The sequence below is a fragment of the Saccopteryx bilineata genome, chromosome 6, assembly GCF_036850765.1.
Source record: "Saccopteryx bilineata isolate mSacBil1 chromosome 6, mSacBil1_pri_phased_curated, whole genome shotgun sequence".
Lineage (NCBI taxonomy): Eukaryota > Metazoa > Chordata > Mammalia > Chiroptera > Emballonuridae > Saccopteryx > Saccopteryx bilineata.
Genome location: NC_089495.1, coordinates 194,135,964 through 194,148,044, shown reverse-complemented (window position 1 = coordinate 194,148,044; position 12,081 = coordinate 194,135,964). Strand labels below are relative to the sequence as shown.

Sequence of the window (12,081 nt, the reverse complement as noted above, 5' to 3'; positions counted from 1 at the left end):
TATTGTGAGTGCTGCTCTAGGTCTTCAGAACCTGTGACCAGTGAAGCTAAAATGGACCTCCTTCCAGATCACGTTGCTCAGAAGTCATAGATTCAAATGCTTTCAGAAGCCAGGAAAATGACAGAGTCAAAGGAAGAAAGTCAGTGGGAGACATTAAAGAGTGGTGGGGACTGTGGCGCACAAGAGGTACCCCCTCCACTTTAAGTTTTCCCTTCCAACAGTTGTTGCCAAATACCAATGAGGTCCCATATTGCCAGATCTTCTGGTATTTTCTTTTCTAAGAGAAGCATAAATCCAGTTTTTAAGGTGAAATCTCCTGTATTAGACATTAATAATAAATTAATCTGGCCCTGGCCGGTTGGCTCAGTGGTAGAGCGTTGGCCTGGTGTGCGGAAGTCCCAGGTTCGATTCCCGGCCAGGGCACACAGGAGAGGCGCCCATCTGCTTCTCCACCCCTCCCCCTCTCCTTCCTCTCTGTCTTTCTCTTCCTCTCCCGTAGCTGAGGCTCCATTGGAGCAAAAGATAGCCCGGGCGCTGAGGATGGCTCCTTGGCCTCTGCCCCAGGCGCTAGAGTGGCTCTGGTCGCAACAGAGCGAAGCCCCGATGGGCAGAGCATCGCCCCCTGGTGGGCGTGCCGGGTGGATCCCGGTCGGGCGCATGCAGTAGTCTGTCTGACTGCCTCATACAAAAAAATAAAAAATAAAATAAATAAAAATAAAATAATAATAAATTAATCGTTCAAAACTCATGGAGGAGAAGGTGGGGAAACCTGTGTGTAGACTGAAAGCGGGCCTGGGTACCACTTGTTTGCAAGCTCTGATAGGGTCGAAACCCACCATGCTCCATTTTCTTGGTTTGCCCCTCCAGACCCAGTCCTCACGCTTCCCCTCCCTGCCTTGTGCCACCAGAGGTGGACCTGGGCGGGCTGCTGCGAAGGACTCCCTTGAATTATCGCTTTTGTTCGTTTTATCTGTCACTTTGATCAGGACCAGCTAGTTGGTCAAGCATGATTCTGGATGTTTCAGTGAGGGGGACTTTGACCAATAGACTATGTCAGAATTGATGTTCTTGGACTCCAAGCCCAGGCAGGAGCCTTGTCGCTTCTGCTTTTACCCTTCTAGAAGCCAGCTGCTGTGTAGAGAGGCCCAGATCAGACTCTTGGAGAAGCCACATGACCCTGGAGGGTCCACAGCCACAGTGGGTGTTCCAACTCCAGCCAAACTTCCAGCTGAGTGGCCCCGGCCACATCATGCAGAGCAGAGACTAACCCATCCACGGAGAGCTCTGTCCGAATGCAAAAATGTGGGCCAATAAATTGTCGCATTTCAAAGCCTTGATTTTGTGGGATGATCTGCTATGCAGCCACAGGGAACTAAGACAAATGTTTTTGTTTTATTGTCTCTTCTGACCTTTGAGTGCTCCTCATATAGTCCAGACATAAGTCCCTGGTATATTTCCAATGACTCTGCACCACCCTTGCTGTCCCCCATCCTCCCACACCACCATGAGCACATGGGTGACTCCTTCCGGTCTCATTCCAGTGCCACCTCCTCAGAGAAGTCCTCCCTAACTACTCAGAGTGAAGTTGCCTCTGAGCCCGTTAGTCACACCGGCCAGTTTCATTTTCTTCTTAAGCCTGTATCATGACTTAGAATCATTTTACTTGTTTACTTGCCTACTGCCGGTCTCCTGAGCTAGAATGTAAATTCCATGTGGGTGGGGCCAGTGCATGAGCACATACTATTGTTCAACGGATAAATAAAAGAATGAGTGAGCAAAGAAATGAACCAAACAGACCCCAGATCCAAGGGTGAAAGGGTGAGATTGCTTTCTCATAAATTCTGGTATAGATTCATGTAGCGAATGTTTCCTGAGCACCTACTATGTGCTCAGAAACTGTTCTAGGCGCTGGCGTAATTGCACTGAACAAAATAAAGTTTGCATTCTCACGAGTTTATATTTTAGAGAGAGAAATTTAACAAATAACAAAATAAATAATGCAATGTCCTGACTAAATAATAATAAAACTATCGCAGCATAAGGAGATGAAGAATAAGAGGATATTTTAGATCAGATGGTCAGAGGGGCTTCACTGAGGAGGTGACATTTGAGCAGAGACTTGAATAAAGTGAGGAAACAAGCATTTATTTGGGAGCAAAGTGTTCTAAGCAGAGGGAACAGCACATGCAAAGGCCCTGAGGCAGAAGAGTTTGCGTGTGTGGCTAGAGTAGAGAAGAGAAAGGAAGGCAGTAGGAAAGTGAGGTCAGGAAGGTCAGTTCTGTGGAATTCCCAGCTCAGGAATTTGGGGCTTTGAAGCTCTTTCATGTCCATATAGGCAAAAAATTCTCCGGAGCTAGTGTTGATTAACATTATTTATTTTATAGCATTTTCAATCAGAAGTGTTTGAAATCATGATTCATCTGGTTTTAAGTCCCATGGGTTTCTCTGTGAATGAATTTCTCTCCTCCACTATCCCACTGGAGCACATCCCCCCTTAACCCATTCCACCCCCCTGGGGCTGTAACTGTGACTAAGTACTGAAATTCTACTCAAATAGGAAGGAGGTGGGACTCATCCTCCAACTCAGAGAGCCTCTCCTCGCTCCTCCCCCTGCTTCCGGGGGACCATCCGTGACTCACTCCTGCTGTACTGAGGATGAGCCTGGTCTCTGGGAACTGCCTCCCCAGCTGCTGCTGCTGCTCAGGGCACCTCCTCCCTCAGAGGTGCAGGAGGGGAGAGGTGAGGCTTTGGGGCCTCCTGGGTGGGGCCTTTTCTGCTGCTATGCTAACCAACCCTGGGCCGCTTGCTTGTTTCACAGACCCTCCCTGAGCATCCGCTGGGCCCAGTGCTGTGCTGCTCACTGGAGATGCTCAGCTGCCTCTGCTCGAAACCAGGAGTGACCAAATCTCCTAGGAGAGTACCCGCCAGCCACTGGCTCACAGGAAGTCTCAGGGTGCCCGTCTGTGGAAGAGGTTTGTGACACTTTGCCTGCCTGGGACATTTTACCGTGGCCCTTTATAAGCCACAGGTTATCTTTTTACTTTTCTCTCGCCCCTGAAAAATAGGGCCTTGCTCATCAAACACACTTACCACGTGGGGCAGGGTTGGGAATGACAGTCAGTATGGAACAAGCAGTAGCTGTCAGCCACAGAGGCCTCTGTGGGCCACGGGAGGGAGGGTCCTGGCTGGAGGAACCATGAGTCACCTGATAGAGGGCCGGGCCCAGGCTTGGCCCAACTCTGGAATTATGGCCAAACCGAATCAGATTAAACAGGAGAATCCAAAAGGCTTGGGTAGAATGTCAGCAGGGGTTTCTAGAACTCCCCTGGCGTGCTTGGGAGCCCAGAGAAGCAGTCGGGGCCCTTTGCACAGTCTCCGTGCCCTCAGGAAGTCATCTGTCCCTCCCCCTATCATCAGGGATTGCAAACTCCCCTGGCTGCTGGGTATCAGCAGGGGAAATACTCAAACAACCGGTGCAGAACGGGCACCAACGGAACGGAACGTGCGCCAGCTGTGGACAGCTGGGACACACAGACTGGCACAGGGCCGCCCAACTGCCTCTGCAAGGAGGCGAGGTGGTCTTTCCAGAACGCACCCTAAAGCAGTCAGCGGGGAACGTTAGCCATGCCCGTAGGGATGGACAGCTCCCCATCCCAACTGTTCGAGACAAGTGCCATTCTAGACTTGCTTATTGCCGCTGAGATCGGGCTCTCGCCTCCTAGCCACGTTCCAGCTCAGAGAGAAAGGAGCTTGTTTCTCAGGTGGCCGATCTGGGGACTGTGTGGGCCCTGAACAGCATGAGAGAGGAGAAGGCGTCCTGGGTGATGAGCTGGTTGGCCCAAGCGGACCCCTGGATGTCACCCTTGCTCACAGCATACTGGATCACAGAGAATTGCTTGACCGTCCTGTCTGATCCTCACAGCAGGTGCTGGTAAAAGCCTTCTGAGCGGGCCCAACCCACAGAGAGCCCCTGAGGAGGACTCAGAGGGTCCGTAAGGTGTTGTTGGTGACCAATGTGGATGGCACTGCTGTGTTGTTGGCTGAGTGGCTGTGGGCCCAGTCCGGGAAGGTGCCCAGCTGGAAGATGGCCTTTGCCCAAGTATTGATGGCCAGGTTGAGCAGCAGGATGCCTATCAGGTTCATCAGGAAGCCTGTCCGCATCTGAAACAGAGCGCAGACGTGAGGTCCGTATATAGACAGAAAAACCACAAAGTCATTCACCCAAACCCGGCTCGGGCAGTGCCCAAGACCCTTCCATCTTTACACTACCCCAGGCTGTGCCTTGGAGAGTTGCAAACATCTTCATTCATTGAGTGACTTCTAGGCGCCAGTCACTGGGCCATGCAGCTGTTATAGGACCATCTAACCCTGACAACCACCCTCCAAGGGTATAGAAGAGGAAAATGAGGCTCAGAGAAGCTGGTTTAGCCAAGGCCACACAGCTTGAAAATAATCTGATCTGATCATTAAACAACCTCCCACATTAGCCTCCCCCCACCCCACCCCCCACCCCACACATGGTGCATGTCCAGTTAAGGCTATACTTGTTCATTGGGAAAATTTTTTCTTCCGGAAATTTTTACCCCTTTATATAGCCGGGAGGAGCTGAGCACGAGCCCCCTCCCAGGGCTGACCTCTCGTACTGTGCGGTCCAAACTTGGTGAGAAAGTTACTCCCTTTCCAATTGCTGTTTGAGTTACTCCCTCAAAGGGAAGGTCTGCCTGAGGTGCCGGGGTGCCCTTCACGCTTCGCTCCTCTCCCCAGTTTAGACTCACCTTCAGTGGTCTGCAATCTTGGTTTTTCATTTATACACATCTTGGTAACTTTTCTTCCTAAATACTCTTAAGTTGTTTGTTTTTTTTAAAATGTGAGTTGGTTTAGTAAAATTGTCAAATGAATATGACCACTATCTTCATGGAAAAGGTGTACACCGTGAAGGGAGGTGGCCACAAGGTAAGTTTGGGAACTGGCTTGTGCTGGCCTGCCTCTGTCCTAGGGGGCCTGAAAGCCCCTGGCAGGTTTGGAGGATTGGAAGGAGGCTGACCAAAGTTTTGGGGGAGCTGGGAGGAGGGCTAGGTCTTCCTTTGCCAGGGTCCTGGGAGCCTGGCTCAAAATGCCTGCTTAGTCCCTGCTTAGTTACTCAATTCCGTAGGTAACGAGCACCTGCGTGGCCCACTGTCTGCTCTGTGATCTCTTTCCACCTGTCACTGTGCTTCCCACCACTCATCCCGCTGGGTCCCTGAGCCTGGAAGCCAGCATCACGGACTGGTAAGCAGACCCCCCCCCCCCGGTTGTACCAGCTTGGGAAGAGTTATTTGCATTCTGAGTGTCCAGTATACAAAAGCCCCAGGCAGGTGTGGTGAGGGGGGGGGGGGGGGGGGAGAGGCAGCAGGAGGCGGAGGAAGGAGGGAAGGGGCGGGCTTAGCAGGGAGAGGGAACCCACTGCCCGATGGCTGAGCCCTGCTGAAAGCTGGGAGTCCCCCCCCACTGCCACAACCCTGGGCTCCTGTCTCACTCCCCAGCTGGCCGGGCACTAAGTCCCACCGTTCAGTCCCAGGGGACCGCTGCTCCTCTCTCCTAACGATTCTGTGCACAGAGCCGTAGGCCAGGCAAGCAATGAGAGAGAGCAGTGCTCGGAGAGAGGGGAAAGTCCCTTGTCCCTGAAGCGAACTTCAGAAAGTAGTCATTTAAGCGGTTTCCTGACAACGTCTGAGCATAGAGTGTTTGCTAGAATGTGTCTTCCTGGTCCCACTCGGGATGACCCATGCAGAAACTGGGTGGGGGTGGAGCCAGGGAGAGCAGGAGTCTTGCCTAAAGGCCTTGCCCGCCACCCAGTGTCCACCCGCCTCTCTGGGCTCTGCTAGAAAATGCCCAAACTCACCATGTCTTTGACCAGCAAGTGTCCGGAGGAGAAGGCAATCGAGTTGGGGGGCGTCGAGACTGGGAGCATGAAGGCGAAGGAGGAGCCCACCGTGGCGGGGACCATCAGATACAGGGGGTTCACTTTCAGGTGCAGGGACTGGGCCCAGGAGCGGGTGGCCAGACCGAGACAGAGAGACACGGAGAGAAACCACAAGAGGCAAAGACGGTTGGAGAGAGAGCGACAGGGAGACAGAGGGAGAGACAGAAAGAGCGACAAAGACACGTGGGCGGAGAAAGGAGCGGGAGAGCGAGCCATAGAAATGGGTGAGAAGGCAGATTGAGAGGCAAGGAGCCATGCAACCAGGAGCACAGATGCACAGGAGAGAGAGAATCGCACAGAAATAGAGAAGAGAGCCAGACCAAGGGGGAGATGAAGAGAGCATTCTCCAGGTTAGTGATGTTCCCGGGCCACACTGCAGGAGCTTCAGGGAGGAGGGGCTGGGGAAGTCTATCTAGGACACCCCTTCTTCAACTTGAGTGTGCGTGAGAATCACCTGGGGGCCTGTTAAAGCTCAGATGGCTGGTCCCCGGGGACTGCACCCAGACTTGCTGATTCACTGGGCCTGGGGTGGCCCTGAGAACCTGCATTTCTAGCAAGTTCCCAGGTGATGCAGAGGCTCTAAGATAATAGGCCCCCTGCCTGGTCCTTTTCTCAGGCAAACAGTCCAAACAGCTGGGCCCTGGGCACCTTTGGGGGGGGGAGGTGGCTCCCTGGATGTCAGGGACACGGGGAATTCCAGATAGCACATTTCCACATTTCTAAGATGGTGAATCAAACGTGCCTGTGGGTTAGCCTCAGTCAGCAGGCCACCGGTTTGTCACCTCTCTCCAGCGACATAGTCACCTGCAATTCACGCTGATTGCTTCTCCAGCATTTTAAGACAGGGCATTTGGGGCCCTTCTAGGGACTATTTTGCAACCCAGAACATATACATTTTCTCAGAATGCACTAAAATCACCCCTTTATGTTGTAAAATGCTTCAATTTCGATGATCAGCAGCATTTAGAAGACTGTGCCCTGTGCTGGTGCCTCCTCCAGCAAGAGCAGCCCCTGCAGAGTGGGCTGGCTCCGTGGTCCCTCCTCCACCCCACTCTGTCGCCCCTCCACCCCACCCTGTCGCCCCTCCATCTCTCTCAGTTGCCAGGTCCCTCAGATCCTGGGGCAGGGTGTGGTTAAACCCCATCACCTTTAGCAAGGGGAGGGGGCGAGGGTAAAAATGGCACACATTCACTTTGGAGGACAGTTTACCCGTATCTAACAAAACCGTAAATGTACAGGCTCTCGGACCCAGGGATCTCAATTCTGCGAGTATATCCAGCTGTCATCCAAGGTGCAGAGACAGGGAAAGTCTGCAGCTTCGCTGGATAAGAGCAAAGCCCAGAAACAGGGGGCTTAAACACATGGGTAACTATGGATTCATAATGGAATATTCTCCAGCCCTTGGAAAAAGAGTCCAGTGGATCTTTGTGTATGCAGAAAACAGCCTGATCTCTATTATAATTGATGCCCAAATAAGCAAACAAAAACAAAGTGTTTCTGTTGGTGTACAAAGCATCTACTTGTAACATTGATTTAACTCGATGGATTTTTAGATCGAATGGAAGTGATAAGATGGTTTGGTCTTCTTCAGTCTGTTCAAATGGAAAACTCCAGTTAATCAGTTTTGAAATTCTTCGTATAAGTAAAAACTCTTCTTGAATGGTTACGTGTAGTTCTTTGCCTATGATCCTGGATTCTTTTAGCTATTTGCATGTTTATTTACATGGGAGGTTGAGTTATGATATTTTCCCCCTCTTCTCCCCTTGTTCACTTTTGGTTTGGGGGTTTTTGCTAATCTTACACCTGGATCAGATGGCTTTCTCTAACATTCTGGGCTCTGAAACGTTTGAGTAAGTGGAGGACTATCTGTTCCTTGAAGGTTCTCACCCTCACCGAACCAGCTTTCCCGGGCGGGTGACCTAAAGCAATGGTTCTCAGCTCAGGTATGGGTTTGTCCCTCCAGGGGACATCTGGCAATGTCTGAACACATCCTGGATGGTCATGCTGTAGAGGGGGTGCTGCTGGTATCTTGTGGGTAGCGGTGAGGTGCTGGGACCAGTCCCCACCAGGGACCTCAAGTGTCCTGGCCTTACAGGGAGGCTAGAGCTGGGCTCCCGCTGGAATTTCTCCTGCGGTTATCTGGCTGCTCAGATTTTCTACTTCCGCTTAATCCAAATTTGGTCATTTATATTTTCCTAGAAAACTTTCCAATGGAGAGAATATGGTCACCTTTTAAATACTCCATTCATGCAATTTTTGAAGGAATGAAAACAGTATTTTTTTTAAAGTCGGGGTTCTGACACTTTCATGCATTTTGGAAGGGAGCCGTGACCAACAGAACTCCCGGAGGGAGTTCCCGCGAGCAGGGGAGAGATTTCTGACCTGTGTTGTTGAGGGGACAGGTGCACCCCCCCCCACCCCGAGGGACCCTCACCAGTTCTGACAGGACAGGCAGGAAGATGATGATTGTGGCCGTGTTGCTGGCAAACTCGGTGAAGAAGATGATGACCGTGGTGACGATCAGGATCGCCAGGGCGGGAGGCACATTTTCCAGGGGGTGCAGCTGGTCACTGATCCACCGAGACAGCCCCGACTGCTGCAGAGGGAGCAGGCAAGGGGCATCTCTTCACTCCGCAGCCCCGCCCAACAGCCCCCTCCCCCGAGGGCTGGGCCACGGTTGGGGTCAACCACAGCGAGGACAGTAATACCCCTTCATAGAGGGGGAGTCTGAGGTTCAGAGTGGGTAAGTGACATGCCCAAGGTCACATATTTGAGCCTGGACTTGAATCAGCTTCTCTGCTTCTTTTTTTTTTTTTTTTTTTTTTAAACTGGTGGGCCATAATTTTTTTTTTAATTTTTTTTTTATATTTTATTTATTAATTTTTAGAGAGAGAGGAGAGAGAGAGAGAGAAGGGGAGGGAGGAGCAGGAAGCATCAACTCCCATATGTGCCTTGACCGGGCAAGCCCAAGGTTTCGAACCGGCAACCTCAGTGTTCCAGGTCGACGCTTTATCCCACTGCGCCACCACAGGTCAGGTGAAAAAGCTTAGTTTTTATTTATTTATTCATTTTTATTCATTTTAGAGAGGAGAGGGAGAGACAGAGAGAGAGAGACAGGAGAGACAGAGAGAAGGGGGGAGGAGCTGGAAGCATCAACTTCCATATGTGCCTTGACCAGGCAAACCCAGGGTTTCGAACCGGCAACCTCAGCATTTCTAGGTCAATGCTTTATCCACTGCGCCACCACAGGTCAGGCCAGCTTCTCTGCTTCTTGAGCTCTTCTCTATTCATATGCTACAGCCCAGGGCTCAAAGCTTGAATCCTCAAATGATCCATTTGGTTCTCCAAATATCCCATTTGGTTCTAGCATCCCTAAGCTCTAACTTGAGTGGGAGAGGGGGATTGGACCCTCCATGATAAGTCTCCCCATTCCTCCAAGGACAGTTATTAATTAAAATGATATTAACACATGTATTGTACAAAACAATCTTATAATTATTATATATTAATATGCATCAGATGTATAATATATACAAGATAAACTCTATGTCATATATCATATAAAGCATGTATCAGGTATATATTAAATACAACACTTAATATGATTAGAAACAATAAAGATATGATCTGTAAAAAGGACGCTTATTACAACGATAACACAAATATTAACATGTTAACATTGCATTATTATTCATTATCATAACAATCACCATCACTGTGGCTCTCTAGGGTGACAGTCACCTCATTACCTCCCTGGGTCCTCAACTATCCCGTAAGGTAGATATTCGTCCCTGTTACAGAGGAGCAATCCGAGCCTGCCACAGTTTCTGTGGCACCCACAGTCCCCAGAAGTAATGACCAAGATGTATTTCACACTTAGGGCCGTGTACTTCGGTAAGCTAATCTGCTTCTGCAGAACTCCCTGTCCCTTAGGTACCTTCCTTTGGATACACCAGTCTGACACTGCTCCTCTTACTGAAGAGCTGGCCAGAGCCCGACAGGACAGAAAGGACCTGTCCTCCCAGGCTCCAGGCTCCACCCTGCCGTCAATGCTGCAGAATTCTCTTCACGCTCTTTCCTCTGATTTTTCCAGGAGTTACTCTATTTACAAGGACGTATGTAATATGCATCCACTCCCCCAGCTACTCCCTCTTGCCTTCAAATTGTGTTCGATTCTGCCCCCTGGTGGTGCCATGCGGCAATAGCTCAAAAAATCCACAAGGTCTTGTCCTGCAGGTCATTTTTGTTTTGCTTTTTGGGTTTTTTTCTTAACAAAGCCTTAGACTTAGGTGTTGACTGAAGACAGAGTTGGGTTAGTCCCCTAACGTTTAGAATCAGGTGTATGTTTCCCAAAGCCCTTTTATCATCCCAGTATTATCTGGCACTAACACTTTGGTTTATCAAAGAAACTTTATACATTTCTTTTACGTTCAATAGAAAATTTACTGTTTATCCAGAACTTAAAATTCCATAATGGATTCCAGAACACGGCATACTATTTTTCAATAAATAAAAAAAAATACCCTTGTTACTATAATTTGACCTTAAAGTTACCTTCAATGAATAAATAATAAAAAAAAGGCCCTGGACGGTTGGCTCAGCGGTAGAGCGTCGGCCTGGTGTGCAGGGGACCCGGGTTTGATTCCCAGCCAGGGCACATAGGAGAAGTGCCCATTTGCTTCTCCACCCCCCTCCTTCCTCTCTGTCTCTCTCTTCCCCTCCCGCAGCCAAAGCTCCATTGGAGCAAAGATGGCCCGGGTGCTGGGGATGGCTCCTTGGCCTCTGCCCCAGGCGCTAGAGTGGCTCTGGTCATGGCAGAGCGACGCCCCAGAGGGGCAGAGCATCGACCCCTGGTGGGCAGAGCGTTGCCCCTGGTGGGCGTGCCGGGTGGATCCCGGTCGGGCGCATGCGGGAGTCTGTCTGACTGTCTCTCCCCGTTTCCAGCTTCAGAAAAATACAAAAAATAGAAAAAATAATAATAAATGCTTGAAGATATTTTTCCCTAGAAGAGATCTTGTAGAGTGAAGGGGTTTCTTTTACATCCGTACTAGATGTGTGTCTGATAGCCTAGAAATTACAACACGTGGCCGAGTCAAGGCTCCAGCACCCGCTGCCCCCTGCCCTGGCCCAGGGAACCCTTCAAGGAAAAAAATGGGGGCACTGGTTTTTTCCAGAGGGCACAGCTTTGGCAAAGGGACTGGCAGCCGTGTGGGCAATTAAACAGAGAGGCTGGGGAGAGGGAATATTAATGAATCGGATGAATGAGAAGCCAAAAACATCCCCGTAGCTGGACTTCTGGGTGACAGGCTGCCAGCCAATGTCCCAGCTGCCACTCGTGCCCCTGGCTCAACTTCCATGGCCACCGGGAGGTCTGGCGGCTTCGAGAGAGAGAGGAGAACCCCCAAATGCCTAGGGTTAGGGGACAATAAAGGGCTTCACCTGCCCACTCCCATTTTCTTAAGAATCATAAGCTCTGTTTCCCGGAAACACATAGCTCCACAGTGTCCCGGGAACTCTGAGATCAGCAATAGGTAAGGTCAGAGGCGGTATGGCCAGAGGGTGAGGAGGAAGGATGCTAGAGTCAGACTAAGCATGTTCTCCATCTTAGTCCTTTCTGGCTGGGTCATCCTGGTCAAGTAACTTAACCTCTCTGTGCTTTGATTTCCATATCTGTAAATGGGGATAACAGTACCTGCCCCAGATGGTTATTATTGGGAGAAAAAGAGCTCATCTCTCAAGCATTTAGTCAAGTTCTTGGACTCCTGGTACGTGCTTCGTAGCATCCAGTCATGAGATGCCAGAGGTGGCGGAATGCTCAGAATTCGCCCAGTGCGGTGGTTGTCAAATCGTGTTCCTTACAACCCTCGAAGGGGCCACGAGGTGCCTGAGGCCACGAGACAGGGTAGGAGAGGGAGGCTGAGCTGGAAGGATGACACTCCCTCAGCCTCCCCCTTCCCACTTCAGCCAGGCCCTCTTCTACATCGCTTTGGTCACAGCAAGGTCACATCTCACAAGGAGGGTGTTATGGTAGAAGTTAAATGTTGAAAGTTAAAATCTCAATAGAGAACACCCTTGCAAATCTCTTACAAGACTCATAAAACATCATATGATTTTATTAT

At 50.4% G+C, this 12,081-nt stretch overlaps 1 protein-coding gene across 2 annotated transcripts in view; it reads right to left on the bottom strand.

Moving 5' to 3' along the window:
• Positions 1-2,359: 2,359 nt before the first annotated feature.
• The window catches only part of SLC13A3 (solute carrier family 13 member 3), a 58,803-nt gene continuing 49,081 nt past the window's right edge, over positions 2,360-12,081 (bottom strand). For both annotated transcript variants that reach the window (XM_066235922.1, XM_066235923.1), the window contains 3 exons: positions 8,397-8,558; positions 5,882-6,019; positions 2,360-4,161 (listed from right to left, as the gene is read on the bottom strand). In XM_066235922.1, the coding sequence (XP_066092019.1) occupies positions 3,982-4,161; positions 5,882-6,019; positions 8,397-8,558 (480 nt within the window). In that variant the 3' untranslated portion in view covers positions 2,360-3,981. The remainder of the gene's footprint in view (positions 4,162-5,881; positions 6,020-8,396; positions 8,559-12,081) is intronic.